This window comes from Symphodus melops (assembly GCF_947650265.1).
Source record: "Symphodus melops genome assembly, chromosome: 11".
Taxonomy (NCBI): Eukaryota; Metazoa; Chordata; class Actinopteri; order Labriformes; family Labridae; genus Symphodus; species Symphodus melops.
The window spans coordinates 2542839-2564004 of record NC_136701.1 but is presented as its reverse complement, the minus strand read 5'-3'; the positions used below and the strand labels follow the sequence as shown (position 1 = coordinate 2564004).

The 21166-nt window shown below is 46.3% G+C and overlaps 1 protein-coding gene across 1 annotated transcript in view; it reads left to right on the top strand.

Annotated features, from left to right (window-relative positions):
• auts2a (activator of transcription and developmental regulator AUTS2 a) overlaps nucleotides 1-20701 on the top strand; it is a 441093-nt gene extending 420392 nt beyond the window's left edge. The window contains 14 exon segments of the mRNA XM_079356142.1: nucleotides 5657-6048; nucleotides 6050-6264; nucleotides 8433-8728; nucleotides 10917-11155; nucleotides 12173-12217; nucleotides 13341-13436; nucleotides 13564-13635; nucleotides 14540-14569; nucleotides 15548-15619; nucleotides 16723-16864; nucleotides 17313-17393; nucleotides 17493-17576; nucleotides 17721-17964; nucleotides 18108-20701. Of these exon segments, the coding sequence (XP_079212268.1) occupies nucleotides 5657-6048; nucleotides 6050-6264; nucleotides 8433-8728; nucleotides 10917-11155; nucleotides 12173-12217; nucleotides 13341-13436; nucleotides 13564-13635; nucleotides 14540-14569; nucleotides 15548-15619; nucleotides 16723-16864; nucleotides 17313-17393; nucleotides 17493-17576; nucleotides 17721-17964; nucleotides 18108-19356 (3257 nt within the window). The 3' untranslated portion in view covers nucleotides 19357-20701.
• The last annotated feature ends 465 nt before the right edge of the window (nucleotides 20702-21166 follow it).

Here is a 21166-nt window from a genome sequence, read left to right as displayed (position 1 = left end):
CTCCTTCACATCAAGCGTGGCGCTGCCAGGGCAGAGCTTTAAGACTGCCAATCAAAAGAGAAACTCATTTGCTCATCCAAATCCACAATGCTTTAGTACAAACACTGTTGTCCATTATATCATTTTCGACAGAATATTCACATGCTGATTATTATTCTTTGTTTAGCTACAGCATGGCGGCAGCGCTCCATGGACAGCAGAATTATCAGCACATCTTTTCTACTTCTCAAGGTCTGAAAATGGACCCCGGTCTACAGAAGAGGATTCTGTTGATTGCTCGATAGTCCTATGTGTTTTTCCTCTGATGCAACATCAGGTTGGCATCTCTGGTTTGGAGTACAAACATCTGTTCCCCTCAGGATAGATGAAAGCTACTTGTTCACCTCTGAATGTTTAATCCAGTGTTTCCAGTTCTGATTTGGACCAATAATAATAAAAAATAATAATCGCCCCGTTTGACATCAGCTTTAGATTGAGCTAGAACATAAATGTTAGAAGAAGAAGGTGATTAGTGGTAAACAGTACTCCTACAACAACTCCTGATGAGGTTGTGGTGCAAAGGATCCGGTTCTGTTTCTATGGATGTTTGCACATTTCCATTTCTTTTGCAGCCATAGAGTATATAAACAGCACAGAAAGACAATCAAACCCTTGCTTGTCTCCCCCCCTCATGACCGTATTAACAGCTTAAGTTGTAGCACGGTTGTGTTTGAGGTCGGACCTGCACTCTGCACACACAGCTTACCTGTCATTGCATCATCTTTTGCCCCTCAGACCACGGTGCATGATGCAGAGCGAGCTGCGATCCCTGCTGACCTGCTGCTCCACCCTGACTGCTCGCACCTGTTTTCCTTCACGCTCTCAACAGTGACACAGCTGTCACCGTCCACAGTGCAGCGACTGCATTCACAACAAGCAGACAAGCATGCAGAGAATGCAGATCAGCGATGTTGACGGAGGAAGGACTGCCATTGTTCTGGGCATTATCGGTTACTATCTTTGTTCCTGCTGTGTCCACGGTTAACTCAGGTCACAAGCACTGACAGGTTGGCAGACAAAATCCCTGATGGCAACAACTTGAAACCAGGCAACAACACAAACCAAACAACAAACAATATTGATCAATTTTACACAGTCATCGTAATGCCCTTTAAAGATCACATTATCTGCATGTCAGTTTCATTAAACTATTTCACTTTTTTTTTCTTGCCAGCCCTATTACAGAGTCCTATTTCTGTTGTTTGACCATAGGTTGCGCTTGTATGTATCAGTTGAACCCTCTTTCATTTTTGAGCTGAGTGCACAACACCTACAGCTGTCGCGTCTCGTGGCTCCGGCTATGTGTTAGCTTGTTGGTTTAGTGTGATTGCAGCTATGCGACCCCTGACTGCATGAAATCCCATAAATGAGTGTGAAGGTTCAGAAGACATCGGGGCTCTATTTCGAGGAGGATGGCTGACGGCAGGAGGCGAAGGCTTGAGATGTCCCAGAGGTCTCAACAGCCATCAATTTGTCAGGATGTATTCAGGCCTGGGTGTAGGCTGTCATATCCACCCACACTCACATGACAGAGAGAGAGAGAGAGAGAGAGCAATGAAGTCGTTTTGGCCAGAGTCGGGCGCTAATGTGTTTTTCAGAAGGAAAGGTTCTGCCAGTCACACTTGTAATAGCTGATGTTGTTGGCACTTGTTTGCTAATCATTTATATGGGCCAGGCTGTATCCAGGGATGACATTGAAATATAATAGGCTAAATGAATCTCCTTATGCTCTGCAGCCAGGGCCCAACACCACAATAAACTTCCTAATGCTCTGCAGCTCACTTTGCCAGGCCTGCTGTCTCTCCCTCTGTGGATCACAGCGCTGTGCAAAGATGGGTTTAAAGGTTTGTCTCACACATGGCTGCAACAATCCAAACACCTCAGTGGTGAAGGTCGATTAAGCCACAAATACACAGGGACTATTAACCCTGCAGGCTGGTTGTTATAGAAGCAGCACAATTAAAACTGCTAACAGTAAATACAGCTGTGTGGTGCTAATGAGCTGTTGTCCTTTGCAGGACAGAAATAACAAAGGTGAGATGAAACATGGATCATGAATAAAGCCAAAAGAAGTCTGGCACGTCGTGTGGAAATACATGAGGGGATTTTATCCTTCAAAGAAACCGTCCGCAGGGTGCCATTTGTTTGTGCACGTCAGAGATGTTCCTTAAACTGGAAGGCTTGTTGAAGAAAGTGATTGGGATTAACAGCAGTCAATGATGCTGAAGTAACATGAGACGAAAACACGCTAGCAGCCTCGATCCCACGAGGTGGAGAAGCTGCAGAACATGGGGAGGACGTGATCTGCCTGTCAGCCTTTCTAACCATACATGGACCCTTCTCTCCTTCCCCTTCTTTTGACTTGTACCTGAGTGTGTGCCTTCTTGTTTTGTCCGTCTCTCTCTCTCTCTGCCTCTTCAGAACAATGTGTTAAACAAGTTCACAATTATAAAAGAATTTTTTTTTTTTTTTCTTTAAATCACAATTGTGTGAAACGTTGTCCAATCCATGTTTGGCAGACTGTGAATCTGTGGGAGACTTCAGCGTGATTTGAACTCCAAGAACAAGTGTGGGGAGTGAACGCTTGCACAACAGGCTAAGCAAGAATGAGATGCTTACATGCTAGCTAGCTAGCTAGCCTGTTGCTCCTCCTGTTCAGGAAACTGTTTGGTCATGGGGAAAGTAAAAGGTAAACGTTTCATTGCCCCAATTAAAAACCGCCAATCAAGGTGATTTTTATGTTTTTTGAGGAATCGGTGTATACGTCGGTCAATGCATGTAAACCTTACACGCGTGTAAATGTTGCACTGCTCCATTCCACTCCCTTCTCAGAGAACAGAGTTTACCCTTCTACTAATGATCACATGCTGCGGTGTAGCTTTAACCATGTAGGGAGATACAAATCAGGAGTGGAGCTGGTGTGCAGCTAAAGCACTGCGAGCAGGAGACGGCTCACCCTGGGATAATGAGTTATCCCCCTAAGCTCCTCTCGGGGTCCCCTGACATCCAGCCTTAATGAACGGCTTTCCTGCACACACACACACACACACACACACATGCAGCTGACCCTCGTGTACCCCTTTCACCTCTTTAATCCGCCCTCTAGCTTTTTGCCGCCCAGACTAACCCACAGGCCTCATTCTCCTCTCCAAAGCTCGAACAAGCAACACGTACTAGTTATAAAACCAGAAAACTGGTGAAACGTTGAAAAGTAGCAGAGCTCCATATTTCTTGAGTAACTCGATCGGGAATTGCGCTTATTTGTTTCCAGGGATGAAGAAGACTGACAAATGAACCCTCGTGGGAGAGGAGCTGGTGTATGCTCTTCTCTTCTTCCTCCCCGCTCCACCCGGCCCTGGAGTCTTCATTATGACCAGAATAGACACCTTCTTTTTAGCGTGTTAGCACATTCTCAAAACAAGCTGTGGACCTCGGGGACTGAGAGGTGCAGCGGGAGGCTTGAGAATTGGGATTTTCTGCTCTCCCCGTCTGCCACGGTGGAGTTGTTTGCCAGCAGCAGTCTCTCTCTCTTTCTCTCCGCCTGTAAATGCATTTGTGAGTGGACGAGATTGACACGGGCGAGGGAGATGGATTTAATGGCTGCTAGGCTTTCTTGATCATTTCCCATCTTTAGAAGCAACATTTTACTCGAAGGTCACACTCAGGGTGGGAAGCTCAAATGCAATTTAATGTCACAATGAAGTGTTTGCATGTGGTTAGATTTCTAATGTTCTATGTTAGCAACAGCTTTAGGACACATCTCTTAAATCATCAATCTTGCAACATGAAGAAGTAGAAAGAAATAGTTCAGTGCTTGAGTTAGCTGTCGTGTTGGAGCTAATGAGTTTGCAAATATTTTGTCTTGTCTGGAATCATGGCTTATTATGGTTATTTTATGTTTACATCCCCTTTTTATTGCTGGTCACTGGGGAAGCATTACATGATTTTTTTTAATTGTCAGATTTTTAACGTTTACTTGCAAACCTGACCCACACAGCAGTAACTACATTTTAACACAAGAGTTGACCCTTAGCATGATGTCATCATCTGAACAAGCTTACGATAAATTGTTGAGCATTTTGAACAGGGGTGTGTTTTTCTGTAGATACAGTTTCTATGTACTTTAGCTGCATTGTGAGGGGACGTCCCGTCTTTGTGTTCGCCCATAGACTCATTCACATTCAACATTGCAAACTCGTGTACTCGTTGTCCGCTGACAGATGTCACTGTGATCTCTCACACACACAGTCAGGACTCAATATCTGTTATTGTAGACATTGATTGTGATCTGGCATCAGGAATTAACTCCGCTGACCCTTCACTACAATATCACATGCACCTGGTGTTGCTTATACCCCACTAAGCATTTTAATGCTAATGGACAGAGAGAGTGTTCGAGCCCTGTCAGCTCAGCCTGCTCCCGGGGGAGTCAGTCAGGAGGGAGACGGAGGCCCGCTGTGACAGCCTGCTGTCTCAGCCCAAAGGGAACTGGGTCCCATCTACACCTCTTTGGCAGGTAAAGGATTTAGCTGGCTTCCCTGAGGAGGAGGATGAAGAGGAGTCCTTTCTCTTGCCCTTAACCCCCTCTGAGGCCCGGGGAGAGTTAATTACAGTTTATGTATGCACTGTCATCCCCCATGAGCCTCTCTGCCTCTCGAGCGAGCTGACTGCTGATGTCTGAGCACTTTGTTCTGTAGGAGGAGGTCCCTGCAGAGAAATACCCCGGACAGAGCTTATTAGCTATTGTTCTGTGTGAATGTAACATTGTACAGCAGTTATTATTCTTTCTTAGGATTAATTCACACTTTGGGCATAATGGAGTCCAGCCAAGCCTCTTGGGGCAAGTCATTAATCCTCATGTTGTCTAAATGTGCGCCTGTACTAAATCTTACATGTTACAATTAATCTTTTAATGGAACTTCCTTTTAATATGTAACGGGAGTCCAAACAACACTTTGAATGTTATCAAAGAATCACTGTACAGTCATGTAAATCCAACATTTTACCTTGAATCTGTGTGCTTCTACTTGTTGTTGTTCTCTGCATTTAAAAGTCCTGTTTTCAATCCTCATTAACGAATCTCACTGCAGCTCGTCTAATTTGTCCTGCAAATCGATGTTCTGTCATCCAGAAAAAAAATAACCTTGAAACAAAGGTGAGGAGGGTTTATAGTTTGACACAACATGATTTAGTCTGAAGGAGAAAAACACGTTTCAGCTGTGTCGTTTGTCCCCGGGGACGGTGCTGAAGGCTTCAAACCCCAGCAGGGCGTGGCCTCATGGAGGGAACAGAAGGAAAAGATTTGTGTGTGTGTGTGCGTGTGTGTGTGCGTGTGCGTGTGTCAGTTTTAGGGGGCGCATGTCAGCTCAAAGAGCACACACTGAGCATGTCAGGAGTTTACAAAGGCCTGTAGCGCTCATATTTATATGCTCAGTCTTTGTTGGAGCTGTGCAGTTCTGTTAGATCCAAATCAATGAACAATGTTGGAGCAGCTGATTTGTTTTCTTGGAATTGTTTTTTGTGTTTCTGTTTTGTTTTGTTGTTGTGCACCTCATGCTAGGATGTAAGTATTATATTTAAAGATTATTCACTCTGTTTTCTCTTTTTGTTTTCTCAGTTCCAGATTTTGGCCTCCACGTGCTCTCCACCAATGGCAGCCAGGAGCCTCACGGCCCCGGCCTCCACAAGGTGTCAGGCCTAGAGCGCAGTCAGGAGAGGAGCCAGGAGAGCTGCAAGGACCCGCAACCCCCTGCATCCAGCATCCCCAGCAAACCTCTGCCACCCCAAGCCCTCCCCCTGCCCCTGCCCCTGCCCCTGACCCCGCTCCCACCCCCGCCTCCGCAGCCTCTTCAGCCTTCTGTCCCCCAGCCCCTGTCCCCTCTTCGGACCCAGAAAAACGGCCCCTCCCAGGCCCCGGCCTCCACACACCTGCCCCCACGCTCAGAGGCTCTTCCCAGGCCTCAGACGCCCGCAGCCCTGCCTCTCGCCCAGGGCCAAGAGCCCTCGCCGCCCCCCCCCTCCCCGGCCCCAGCACCAGCCTGAACTGTTGTCCCACCCCCGTCCTCCGCCAACGCCAAGCCTCCACCCACACCCTCCATCCCCTGCCCTCCCCAGCCACCACCCTCACCAGCAGCACCCCAGTCAAGGAGGGCCCCACCGGCCCCCATCACGCTGCCACCCTCGGCCTCTTTCTGCCTACAACGGCCTCAACCTTAACGGTCACAGGTAAGAAAAAATCCCCACACAGCCACAAACGAGTTTATTACTAAAAACAGTCACGTCTCTCATGTCCTCATGCGCTCTGATGCAGAAAATTGTGTGCAGTGCAGAACCGACAAACCTCCATATTCACACACACTTGAAAATACTAGAATGTCTCTCGAGCTGAAAGTGCGCCTGATGCCCGATCAGTATGTAAATTGCTATCAGGGAGAGCTTCAAGTCCCCGAGCCAAACAGCAGCACTGATTATTAACAAGCGAATAAAAAGGGCCACAGAGCGCTCTGAGTGGCTGTGATTTATTAGCCACCCACATTATCATGGAGGCTGTATGTATATATATATATATATATATATATATATATATATATAAGGATTCCGCCCCTCATCAGTTACAGCAGCAGTGTGTGAGAGAGTTTGGTGCAACCTTGACTCACTCCCATTAGGGTGTGTTTTTTTATTTTACAAAGGAAAGGTTATTTATGTAAAAGAACATGCGGTGAGCACACGGTAAAAGCTGTGTTTTTCCTTCCTTTAAAAAAAAAAAAAAGTACTTTCGGAAGCCATTAATATCCCATGTTCAAATATAACATTATCAAAGACAATATTCACAATAATAACTCTCTGAAAAATGACCAACCTCAATCGATCTAGAAGAATGAAATTACAACATAAACGGAACAACAGCAGGGAATGGTGTAGTCAAGACCACACTAACCAAGACCAAGACATTTAGGGGTTAAGACCCAGTCAAGACCAAGACCAAGACATTTAGGGGTTAAGACCCAGTCAAGACCAAGACCAAGACATTTAGGGGTTAAGACCCAGTCAAGACCAAGACCAAGACATTTAGGGGTTAAGACCCAGTCAAGACCAAGACCAAGACATTTAGGGGTTAAGACCCAGTCAAGACCAAGACCAAGCAAGAGCAAAAAAAAATCCTCATCTTGTGTGTAGCGCACGTGTCACTCACTTAGACGGTTGCTGCGGTAACCAGGGGATAAAAAGTCAAACTGCATATTCATTGAAGTTTTTTTTTGTTCTTTTAGAAAGAGGCAATTTCCTTCCAATCAGAGTTATGACGTCGACAAATATCCTCTCAGTGATTGTCCAACATTTAAAATACGGAGTCTGCCCAGTCTGAGACGAGACAGACTGTGATTCTGAAACCTTCAAAAAGTGGTCTTCATTTGGAGAACTACAACGCGAGCAGAGAACTCAGACTTCTGTCTTCCCTCTCCTCGTGTAGTCGAGGACCGACAAAACTTCACTTAGTTTTCTTTTAGTCTTACATATTTCAGGGATTTTTTTGCATTTGAAGATACTCTTAAGATTCGACATTACAAGTAGTATAAACACTAACGTCTGCTCCCGCTTGCTCATATTTATTACAAAGTGCAAAAGGTTCGACTTGACAACAATGAAGCAAGAAGCCGTGTCCTGTGTTTGTGTTTGTGTGTGTGTGTGTGTTGAGAAGCTCTCTCCATTAATGCTGGACTCTAGGATAGCTCCTTCAAAGCCCATTCAGTCTCCAACAACAGCCTTCCCTCTCAGGCTCTCAGACTTGGCGTGGCCTCCCTCTGCCAGTGCCAGTTCCAGCAGTCTGCCAGTGCACCAGCAGAGCCTGGCACCCTCTGTGAATAATCACGGCCGGGGCCCGCAGCAAAGAGCGAGCGCTGCAAATGAGCTTTTAGGCTTAGTGCACAGAGCTGTGGAGACGCAGGCTCTGCGACTGCCCCCGGGGAAAACCCACACACACTACAAAACACTGTTTGCTTACACACACCCTCTCTGCCTCTCGTCCCATTTCCGATGCACATGTTCACTACCTGGCTGTGGAGGAAGTGCCTTAACAGAAGCTGTTCAAAGACAGATGCTCGTTCTGTTCTGCTTGCCAGCGGTGGTTTATTTGCATGCAAGGGTGTTGTGAATGTGGTGTTTTTCGCGGATCATGTTTGCCCTGGATTCTGTGAAGCACTAGGGAGAGGCAGGGAGGCGTCTGTTAATGGAGGACAGTCGAGGTGTGAAAAGAGTGTGCTGGGAATTGCACGTCGGAGCAGATGGAGACGAGGAGATGTGGAGGAACAAGTGTTAATTTTCTCTGATCACGCCTGGCTTAACGTGGCTCCTTTCTCAATCTCGCCTTTTTTTTTCTTCTCCCTCTTTCTTCACAGCAGCAGCAGGAGCAGCACCCCAGGCACCAAGCCCCAAGGGCCCCCTACTCCCTCCCTGCACCTCCCCCACCACCCGCCTCCTCCTGTGGCGGCCGCGGCAGCAGCCTCCACTTTCCCCCTGCCCCTGGCGGCGAACCAGAGTGGCCCCCACAGCTTCCCGCCTGCCTTGCAGTCCTCGCCACACCCTCATCACCCCAATATGTTCGCTCCTCCAGCGGCCTTGCCTCCACCACCGCCACTAACGTCTAGCACCCTGCCAGTTCCCGGACATCCTGCTGCTGGGAGTGCCTACTCTGGTAAACATCAATGAATCAGTCAATTAAGCAAACATGTTTTTAAAGCACGACAGCAGCGGGACAAAGGTCTTTTATGAGGTACAAAGAAACACTGCATGTGAACATTTACAAGGAATAATGAAAACAAAACAGGAAGAGACAAAGGAACAAACAGAATTCATTCTTGCCCCCAACTGGTGAGGCAGGGGATTGCACTTATCGATGACTCGTTCTAGCTCACACTCACAGCTGAATAAAGCTCCCAAAAGGCGTAAGAGATATTACAGAGAGTTCCTCACTCCAGCAGGCAGCAGCCACATGTTTTCAAATCAGAGCAATTTAAATAGATAGCGTCACTTTCTCTTCACCTGAGACAAGATGTCGTCTTTCTCTCTTTCATGTTTTCTCTGATAAAGGAAAACGCCAAAAACAGCAACGTGAATGAGTAGCATACGTTAGTGTGGAAGCTGAGCTTGTAGACGGCGCGCCTACTCGCCACTAAGTGGTATATGAAGATCCTTTATGTGTTCGAGCCGTCATCCAGGTGCACAGACGCAGTGGCTGTGCATAAGGAGAAGGTACAGGGAGGTCCTTTTTTATCCAGTGTCACATCAAGACATATGAGAAGTGCGAGAGGAATCATTCGAGAGCAGAATTTGATATAAAAGCGTTTGATGTGCAGAGACAGATGAACGGACAGACCGTTACCATGGTAATTATTTAAAGATACAAACAAGATATTCCACATGTACTGCATGCCCGGGGTTTTGTATGTTTATGGGCGTGTGGACAGCTCAAGTTCACACTCAGTCCATCATGCTCTGATTGATCGACTGCCACACCAGTAATATCCACCAGCATGTCAGGCCACATAGCAGAAGCCATTATAGACCCTGTGCACATTTCCTTGCAGTGGTGTCGAGCTAAATGTCAGGGTCAGTGTGAAGAGAGGAGGAGGAGGAGGAGGGGCTCACATTAAGCGGCGTTCCCACAACTTCCATTTACACCTGGAATGGCGTTCATGTGCAAGAAAATCAATGTGGTCAATATGGGACAGAGCGAGCTGGATGTTGTTCAAAAGATACTAATGAAATTTTTATGAAGAGCAAATTCCACCCCCCCTACCTCCCCCACCTCCTGGCTCAATAAAACCTGAAAATTAATGCTGAAAATATTGTAGTGAGCCACGGTGGAATAGGAAGGATAAGGTTACTCAGGAGGAGATGTAATCTCTCAGGGCAGGTTCTGTTGGATTTAGAAGAAAAGCCAGTGATTACTTGAAATCCATTCTTTCTCCACAGGGCTGCACAGAGGTTATTAGAACAACAGATGTTGTAGTCTCAGAGGGGCTGTAGTGTATCAAATCACAGCGTTTGACAGCTTCAGCAGTCAGGCAGCTCTAATCAGCCTGAGCCTTGCCTTAATTCAAAATGACATGCTGAAAATTGGAGCCATTTCCTGACCGTTTCTTTTTCTTTTCTTTTCTTTTTTTACTGTGATGGCATACTTTGTTCTCACAGTGGATTAAAGGCTCCTTCGCTTGGTTTCTGAGCTGCTTCTGACAAAAGGAATAGTTCAGTTTTACTGAATTAAGAGAAAATGTAGACTTTTGTGTTTTCTCTAAAAACTTGAACCTCTGACCTCACAGCCTAAAATAAGTAATTTAAAAAACTGCCAATATGAAGGAAGAAACCATAGACTGCAAATATAAGAAATGAAGCTTCTCATTGAAAATGTTGAGCCAATAGTGCCGCATGACTTTATCTTGTTTTTTTTATTTAGACTGGTTTAAAAAAGTTGTCCAATTTTATGCAAACAGATGAAAAAACTAAGAGTGCTTTAGTATTAATTTCTTACAACAGTAAATGTTTTCCTTTTGATTGAATGATGGTTCAAGTCTTCTCTCACACAGCATGATGGTAACTTCTGCCTTTATAGTTCCCATTAGAATAAAATGACAGATAACGTGGGGAATGTTTCAGGTGTCTGTGATTGAACGTGTCATTCAGGGAGACAGATGTTCAGTGCATTCTGACACATTCACAAACTATGGTCAAGTTTGTAGCGAGTTTGTGGTTTTCCTAAACAGCTTGTTGACGTCACGTTGATTTGACACGACAGTCTGAGTTCTGTCGTCTTTGTTGCTTACAAACTCTTAAATGTCACCTTTCTCAGCTCTCATCTTTTCTCCTTTCCTTTATTTCTCCAGAGCAAGACATTCTGCGTCAGGAGCTCAACACTCGTTTCCTGGCCTCTCAGAGCGCCGATCGCGGCGCCTCGCTCGGCCCTCCGCCCTACCTGCGCACTGAGTTCCACCAGCATCAGCATCAGCACCAGCATCAGCACCAACACACCCACCAGCACACCCACCAGCACACCTTCACGCCCTTCCCCCACGCCATCATGCCCACCCCAGCACCGCCCATGGTGCGTACCCCTGCCAGAAATGTGAGGATAAGTAGAGCACCCCTGAACTGGGGATTTTTTTCTTCTTTAACTATCTTCTTATGAATTGTTTGTGTGTTAGAGTGGGCGGGCCTGGCACCTTGTACTGTACTCGTGAGACTGAAGATTTCACACTGTTTAACATGTGCGTGAGCAGCAACACTCGCTAGACTTGCAAGTTTTTCTGTGGCAGCATTTCAAAGATGACCACGTCCGTCCACGCAACAAAGACGTCTTTATTCTCCCAGAAAGCCTTTCAAGTGTTTTCTGGCAAACTCTTGGACTCAAGACCTGAGTCGCTGCTATTTTCTAAATTGGCAATAACTCGCCTAAAGCATGCTAACTTCAGAGCCAGCACTCAGAGCATAATACGCTTAATTCATTCTCAATTTAATGACGTCATTTGGGTCCCGTTTGGGGGTTTTTTATTACTGGCAAATGCTTTGCGTTAAGAGCTCCGCTGTTTGTCAGGGGAGCCCACAGGCAATGGGGTGGCTGGACCTAAAACTCACACACGCCCTCACACACACACACACACACACACACTCTTAACTGCCTGGCCCACGGAGGGTTCACTTGGCTCTGATGATGCCTCAAAGGCAGCATGGCGAGGCCTCTGACAGCTAATGAGGCCATAAAAAGCCTCTTTATGGCTGCAGTGTTTAGTCTTGACTGGGGAAATGTTCGCCCTGAGCCCGCGCTGCACCACTAAAAGAAAACCAAATGAGACGCAGAATCCACGCTAGTTTACAAGGTCTTCAGATGATCACACAAAAAGGGGAGGATGAAAACAGGCTGGTTTTGGGGAAGTGGTTGAACTTTGAATTCCGGCTGACATTTGAAATCTTCAATCATAATCCCAAAAGTAACCGTTCTAGCCCTAAAATACCGTTTGTGATGAGTTTTGTGTCGTCCTGAAACGACCCTGAAAGAGCCCAACCCTGTTTCAGTGCATGAATATAAAATGATGATCATGTTGTCTCTATCTTTGTACTTAGCTGTGTTTTATTTCTCCCACAGTTTGACAAATTCCCAACAAAGGTTGACCCCTTCTACAGACACAGTGTGAGTTTCCATACTGTGTAATATGTGCCTGCAGAGCACTCTTTTGCTTGCTCATTATGCAATGTCAGCCCATGCTCGTTAATGTTATAGCTCTGAGAGAGTGTGCATGTATGTGAGAGAGAGAGTCCATGCAATCGTTCATCTGCATCTTAATGGACACTGTGAGCATCCTAGTTGTGCCATTTCACCCTTCAGCCACTGCCTAATGTTCAGAATAATGAATCTGTGTTGCACACTCGAATCTTGGAGCACAAGATTTATTGTGCATGCATGTTATGGTGAATTTGTTGTGCGTTGAAATTACCGCAGAGCGAGACATTTGCTGCATTAAACTCAATGCTCTTCATTTGTATTTGTCCGCTTGCAGCAGTGGCTTCCTCCTGATCATTACTTACATATTTTAAACATCTCACAACTGCTCTAAGACTCTAATATCCTAAAAATCCTGTAGATGTTGCAGCATGTTGCTCGTTTGTTTATTCAGTGCTCTCCATCAGATTACAGTATTTCCTTGTTGTTGTTATTAAAGCAGTAAATACCCGGCAGCGATTTCCTTTCAGTAAAATAAACTGATTTCTTAAAAAATATGATGCACAAGGAAACACAAGTTGCATTTCAAACCACACAGCATATCCTCCAGCTTTTCCAATAACGCATCCTGGCAGCCTGACTTTGAATAATTCTGTTGCACCATCTGTGATTAAAGCGAAGAGAAACAAGAAACACACTCCCTGCATTCGCTCAGGCAAATATGATTGACAAGAACAATTATACAGAGTAGTATTTCTCCACAGGAACATTTTATGGAGGCCTTGAGCTCTTGTTTGGTTTACATGTGTTTTGCTTGTATTACAACATCTTAGTTTTCATATCAAAGGAGTGTTTTCCCCTTCCTTAAATCCACCGGGAATGAGCAGCTAAATTTTTTTTTTTAAGCTCGCAGTTTGTGAAACATGAAGGCAATTCCTCTTCTAAGCATCCTCAGAAAAAAAACAAAAACAAAGTGGATGTTGACATGTTTGTTCCATCTCGCTCCACCGCTTCATGAAGCTGTTGTCCTGCATTTCACTGACGGACTGAACCCGCCTCACGCCTGATCTTCCTTTTCGTTTTTCTTCCACAGCTCTTCCACTCATACCCACCGGCCATGTCTGGTCTTCCCCCCGTCATCCCTCCAACCGGGCCCTTTGGCTCGCTGCAGGGCGCCTTCCAGCCCAAGGTAAGACCTGCGGGGACTCAACCACACACCCACGTCCTGAAAAAACAACAACACAGACGTACAAACTGACAGGAAGGAGTTATTTACAGAAAATGTTGTTTTTCGATTTGTGCCTGCCGCTCTCTAGACCTCAAATCCACTCGATGTGTCCGCGCGACCTGGAGCCGTCCCACACACGTTCTTACAGAAGGACCCAAGGGTGAGCCTGAACACGCATGCAGACTTCAAAACAACAGTCGAAGTGTGAAAGTAAACTTTTATATGTGTTGCATAAGCCTGCAAGTGGTCACGTAGAGGTTTTTATGTGTAGATAGTAGTGAGGCCTGTGTTCGCTGGTTTAGCTCAGTAAATGAACGTGCAGCTTTCTTGCTGTTCATTCAGTTAGCTCATAAATTATCTCTGTCTGATAAGATCATGCTGCACAGCGGTGCGGAGGGCGACGCTGCTGCCTCACAGCAAGGAGGTTCCTGGTTTGAATCCCAGTCTGACAGGAGCCTCTTTGTGTGGAGTTTGCATGTAGTGCGTGTGTGTGTGTGTGTGTGTGTGTGTGTGTGGTTCTTTCCTCTCCCTCCCACAGTCCAAAGACATGGCCGTTAGGTGAACTGGTGACTCAGGTGTGAATGTGAGTGTGGCTCCTGGTCTGTCTCTACACGTCAGCCCTGTGAACAGTCCAGGGTGTGTCTGATGTTTTTGTCTGAGGCTAAGGTCATGTGGTCGTGACCTCACACGATTACTTAAATTGCTCAGTGAATTAAAACTTGGTTTATTGTTTCCAAACGGCTCGGTCTTTAAAGAGCTTTAAAGCAGTCGTTGAGTCAACACAACACGGGTTATACATTTTTAAACACAACAATAATGTGCATGTGTTAACGGCTTCCCTTCAGCTGCTCGCTCTGTGTTGGTTTGTCTTCAGAGGGTCACGCAGAGGGAGGCTTGTTAAACTCAATCATGTGTTAATTACTCCTGAAATGCCTCATTTTAAAGGGAAATTTTAACATTTTAATTGAGTTCATAATGAATGCCTCACACTGAGACCAATTACAGGAGATTTGATTGACAGCTAAATAACTCAACCCTTTTTTTTTCCCTCTCCCTCCCCGTAGCTAACGGATCCATTTCGGCCAATACTCAGGGTGAGTGCTCGCTCCCTGCGGAGTCTGCTGCACACACACACACACACACACACACACACACACACAGACAATTACAGCCATATTGCCATAAAGGGGGTTTTGCTAATGGAGTAGATAGTGTCTGTAATTAAATGAGGGTTGCTCTTGGAGGCAGGGAATAAGAGTTTATACCACAACAAAGCTCATTTGGAAGAGCAGCGCGTTCTCAGCATGTGCAAAGACTTCCCTTTAAAATGCTCTTTACAGTATTTCTACTTATAAAGAACCAATAAAATCACACCTTATTACTGTACCTCTGTCACACAGCATATCTTAAAGTAATATGAGAAAGAAGAGACCAAATGACCAACATGTTGAAATAGTTTTTAGAATTGCTCGACCTTGATTCAGCTCTCTCAGGCTCTCCTCATCATAATCTCCAGGGCAAGTTTTTCTGTCACTATCCGGCTTCAATTGCGTTTGAATATCTTTGAACGCAGCGGAGAGAGGATGGAGATAAATGAGATGTTTTCTGTATAACCATATACACCTCTAGCATCGCTAAAAGCCACCAGAGTAACATTGAAAAATTCAATAATTTAACCGAACGTATACGGGAGTTTATTGTCTGCTGCTTCCTTGATTTGTTGCCGTTATTGTCTGATTGTGTTCTTCTGAATTAGTTCAGACGTAAGGCCCCTGGGTACTAAGAAGGGGTCCACATTAAAAATACATGAACGGGTTAGGATTCACCTAATCCTGACTGTCTAATGAGTCGTCTGTTAAAAGACCAGGTGTGTGCTGCTGTCGAGCCGTCTGTCTATTTAAGGTGGTCGTTTGATGAGAGTCTTTACGAACGAGCCGACTGAAAAATGTTTAACGATCTTAAATTTATTCACACTCCAACCGTGTTTTATCGTTTCAACATGTAAAGTGTTGCACGCTGTCTTCTATTTTTGATCTTTTATGAGCTGACAAAGTTTGTTTTTGTCTCTACAGAAACCAGGGAAGTGGTGTGCAATGCACGTTCATATCGCCTGGCAGATTTACCATCACCAACAGAAAGTGAAGGTGAGGACTCAGCTGACTCCTCTCTCTCTCTCTCTCTCTCTCTCTCTCTCTCTCTCCCTCTCTCTCTCTCTTCCTCGCTCTCTCCCTCTCCCTCTCTCTCTCTCTCTATGTCTCTCTCTCTCTCTCTCTCTCTCTCTCTTTCTCTCTCTCTCTCTGTCTCTCTCTCTCTCTGTCTCTCTCTCTCTCTCTGTCTCTCTCTCCCTCTCTCTTGCTCTCTCTCTTTCTCTCTCCCTCGCTCTCTCCCCCTCTCTCTCTCTCTCTCTCCCCCCCTCTCTCTCTCTCTCTCTCCCCCCTCTCTCTCCCTCTCTCTCTCTCTCTCTCTCTCTCTCCCTCTCTCTCTCTCCCTCTCTCTTGCTCTCTCTTTCTCTCTCTCTCTGTCTCTCTCTCTTTCTCTCTCTCTCTCTCTCTCTCTCTCTCTCTGTCTCTCTCTCTTTCTCTCTCCCTCGCTCTCTCTCTCTTTCTCTCGCTCTCTCTCTCTCTCTCTCTCTCTCTGCTTTGAACCCAACCTACAGTTAACACAATGTGATGTTAGCTGTGTCCTCATTCCACACTCTCTCATTAATGTTGTATTTACTTTATGGTTTTGCTGTTTTTACAGTTGGTGTTTAAAGAAATGATGACACATGTGAGCTGTGCAAACTCGCACACTTTGTTAAATATTGACCAAACTGGGGCGGAATTCTTCCTGCAGCTATTTCTTCAGGATTAGTTTAATTTCTTAATAAGCACTCTTTCACCACCTGTGCACAATGCATTGTGGGAGACTAGTTTGCTTTGACGCTGACCTTAAATCAATTTTCATGGTTACTTTATTAAACTTTAGTTGTCTCTTTTCCCATGTAAACTCATTTCAGACTAACATCTGGCTCAGAACAGACAGGGAGTAACCGCGAGAAACATACATATATATATATATATATATATATATATATATATATATATATATATATATATATATATACATATATACACCCCTCATAGTTATTCTCTCACTTGTAGTGTGCTGCCTTGCATCACTGATACAAAAGATAAAAAGTCTTCACAGATTCGTTGTTTTAGGGGGTTTTACATGTGCGTCTTTCTGTCGGTTTGCCGTCTTCCAGCAGCAGATGCAGGTCGACCCTCACAAGCTCGACTTCGGCCTCAAGCCCGAGTTCCTGAGTCGACCTCCGGGCCCGAGCATCTTCGGTGCCATCCATCACCCCAGCGACTTGGCAAGGCCCGCCACGCTCTTCTCTGCTGCAGGTGAGTGTGCGTCAGACCTCTGGGTGAAAAGATTGATCGATGGTTAACAGCAGTGACCTCTGACGCACGGCAGTCGATTCCTGCCGCTCCGAGTCAACTTGTCCGCTCTGATTATTGTTACTGAGTTCAGCCGTGAACGGACTGAGACAGAAATAGAACACCATCGCCCATGAGGGAGAAATCACACCAAGACCTGTAATGTCAGTCGAAAAATACACAGACTTCTTTTATGTCAACCGTTTGGCTATGAGCACTGAGAAACAGAAAAAACAAGGTGTTGCTTTTAAAATGACAATTGGGACTAAAAGAATCTTACGCCAATCAGCGAATGACTTGGACTTTAATTAGTGGCCTGAATGCTAACCCATCCTGGAGGTTAAAAATATGAATAAAAAGATCAATTATAATCTGATTATAAAGGGTTAATGTCTCTGTTTAATCTCCTCAGGGCCCACTCACCCGTCAGCAGGTCCTTTCGGTCATCCGCCTCACCACCCAGGAAACTTCCTCGCCCCTGCTTCCCACTTAGGTAAGAGGAGCCTTGAGTTTAGTAACTGTCGATCTTAATGTGAAATAAGCAGATGAAGATGTGAAGGAGTTTGTGGTAAAATGTCTCGTGTTCCTCCAGAACCTTTCGGTAGACCTACGTCGTTTGGAGGCCTGGGGACCCTCAGTTCATCGGCCTTTGGGGGACTTGGGAATCCAGCACTAAGTGAGTTTTAACTCGATGGATGATACTTTTGTTGCTCTCTAAGCAACAGAATATAATACGTTATCTGATGAACACCAGAGCAGTTTGTTGAGATACAAATTTAACTTGGGTCCTTCCGTGTTTTTCCGCGTGTTGAATCCCTAGCAGCTGCCAACTCGGTGTTCGGCCATAAAGATGGCCCCAACGCGCAGCAGCACTTCAACAACAACGGCAACAACGGCCACCAGGAGCCGTGGAACCGCCTGCACCGCACCCCGCCCTCCTTCCCCACACCGCCACCCTGGCTGAAACCGGGAGACTCTGAGCGGAGCGCGTCAGCCAGCTCGCACGAGAGGGACCGAGACTCTGACAAACGGGACTCACTGAGCAGTAAAGATGACAAGGACAGGTAGGTGTTAACAAAGATGAGAAGTCGAGTGTGAGTCCAAGATCAGAGAAGGGTGTGGTGTTTGTCTTAAAAAATGAAAAACGACACATTCCTACGTTGTGTTTTTGAACTACAGGAGTGTCCTTTTCCTTCTTTGTTCCCAGGGACTCCGTTGAAAAGCGCCATCCGAGCCATCCATCCCCTGTCCCTGTAAACCCCATCAGCCTCCTGGGACACAGTAGGCCTCCTGAGCACCACAGGAACCACCTCCTGCCTGCTCCTGGAGATCCTCAGAGGGACAAGGAGAACAAGTCCAAAGAGCGAGAGAGGGAGCACTCGGACTCGTGGAAAGACAACGGCACAGACGACCACAAGCTCAAAGACAACCAGCACAACGACAAGGACACGCCGGTCATCCTCGACGGCCGAGTGTCAGACGACAAAGTGTCCAACAGGGGGACGCCGTCACCGTACATCCGGCAGACCAGCCTTGAACGTCCAAACAGCGGCCTGAACAGGGAGCTGCTGGAGAAGAAGGTGGAGCTGCCATACGAGCACCAGAAGAAGAACAGTGAGGTGAAGGTGAAGGAGGAGAGGAAGGAGGAGCAGGAGGGAGCAACAGAGAGGGTGATTGAGCACCCACCACAGCAGGCTCCCTCCACCCCAAATCTCCACCCTCCCTCCTCCATGCCTATGCCCATGGGCATGGCCGGCGTCCACCCCATCAACTCCATCAGCAGTCTGGAGAGGACTCGAGTGGTGGCGCCCTTCATGGGTATCAGCCCAATCCCTGGAGCCGACAGGTTCCCTTACCCCGCCTTCCACTGGGACCCCATGAGGGACCCATACAGGGGCCTGGACATCCATAGACGGGACCCTTTAGCAAGGGACCTGCTGCTGAGGAACGATCCTCTTCACCGGCTCACAGCACCGCGTCTGTACGAGGCAGAGCGCTCTTACAGGGACCGTGAGCCCCATGACTTTAACCGAGAACACGCCCACTCGCTGGCCCTGGAGCACAGGAGGGAGCAGGAACGTGCCCATATGGAGGAGCGAGAGCGCCTCAACATGCTCCGAGAGGACTTTGAGCATGGTCGCCTCCACCCTGCAATGCACCATCCTGCTCTTGACGGACACCTGCCACATCCCGCCCAGGGCCTCATGGCTCCTGGACTCCCGGGCATGCACTACTCGCGGGTCAGTCCCACGGCAGCGGCCGCAGCAGCCGCGGCCGCAGCAGCAGCAGCCCATCAAAATGGTATGCTGAACAAAACCCCGCCCACTGCCTCTCTGAGTGCCCCGCCCCCTCTTATCCCCACGCTGGGTGCCCGGCCTGGCTCACCCAGACGGACTACTCCCCTGGGCACAGATATCAGAGACAGACCGAATCACAAAGACATTGAGGCGCGGTGAGCTGAGCCTCACAGACTGCTGCCCTGTGCCTCACTAACACTGAACTCACCCAGCACTTAGCTTTGGGCCAAGCCAGACTGTAACATAGCTGTGAATAACTTATGTGGGCTAAGACACGCCCACACATGAATTGTTTTTGTATTAAACTACAAAAAGACAATAATCACAGAACAACAAACTGATTTCCAAAGGGGTTTTTTTGCAGTTTGCTCTGGCTTTTTGTGCTCATCCTGGCTCTTGTACAGCGTTGTGGAGCAGGATCGAACGCTCAGATTGTACAGGTACTTCAGCACTGAGAGACAGCAAAGTGTGTAGAATATGTGTACAGTTGCTGTGCTTGCTCTGTATGGATTAAAATCATGGTACAAATATGCAAAAGGAGTTTTGAAAGCTTTACTTTGAACACATGTAAATAGAGGAGTATTTACAGCCGTTATTCAGAATGTGCTTTTTGCAGTTTTCCTTTTCATTCATTCGGTTAAAGCAGCTGATTACTAACGTACCACCACAGACCCCATACTCAACTATGCAACAAGTATCTGGGCTCCCTTTTTCTGAAAGCTGGCCTTCCCATCACCAGTGAAGGACAGAAAGCTGTATTCTCTCCACAACTCAGACTTTAAGGCAGATTTAACTGAACCACGCAGGGTTCGGAGGGAGCAATTTGGACTCAACCGCAAAGAGAATGGGCTTAAGTCAAAGATAAATTGTGGTGACAATCCGAGAGACAGAGGATGGAAGGATGACATTTCAAAGGGTTTTAGATGAAAGAAGCCAGCAGCACAAATGTTTAAACTCCTCCTGATTCTTCCATGACTTTTTACCACCAGTCCTGTTCTGGGGAGAATGCAGCACATTAAACACCCTGACAGCACATCGGCCCGATTGAAGGAGTGTAAAGTTCACGTTTTGGAAATCGTTTGCGTTGATCAAACAGTGTATTCAAAGTGCTTTCCTCAGTTGTTGTACCCACAAAATCAAAAGACAAAAAAAGCCAGTCTAAACTCTGGACACTTTGTTTCTAATGAGCAGAGATCTATTTTAGTAGTCCACTGAAGGTTTAGTTGTGCGCTTCAAACTGTGATATCATGTCGTGCAGTGTTTTTTAATACAACATTAAAATGTCCACCGGAGCCATAGTGGTTAGTCGACGCGTGTTGCAAAAAGATTGTTCAATGAGAAACTTTTTTTGCTGTTTACCATGTACAGGGGAAAAAAATGAAGTCTTTCTAGATCATGTACAAAAATGAAAAAAAATGAAGCGACTGAATCTTCAGCATGCTCCTCATTTAAACTTGTGTTATGTAAATTGTGCCATGTTATTAAAAAATGTGTACTAACTCTGTCTGTGGGACTTTTAATCCTCCAGCTCCATGCACGGAGCTCAGGTAACGTTTCTGTTGAAGAATCATACAGGAAGTCTGTTTGGTGCAACTTCACTGTCGAGGCTCGCTCCCCATCACAGAGCACGTGCGTTTGTTGGACTAGAAACCAGAAGAAGACCCACGTCCAGGTCCCATGTCCACAAGGTTCAGCAAAGTGTAAAACAGTGAAGGGAAAACTTTTTGCATTAGACGCATAACTTGACAGATAACTTGACTGGTAAAGCTTCTAAACATGAGATGATATCGGTGAAGACATAGCCATCACTTCTTGGCTTCATTCATCACCATGCTCTTCCATCTCCAGTCTCAGCCGTTGTATCAAACTGGATTGTGATGAGCTAACTAGCAGGTACCTTCAAGTTGAATGCACTTTTCTCGAGGAACCTGCTGCCTGCTGCCTTACTCACTGAACACTCAGTAGTGCT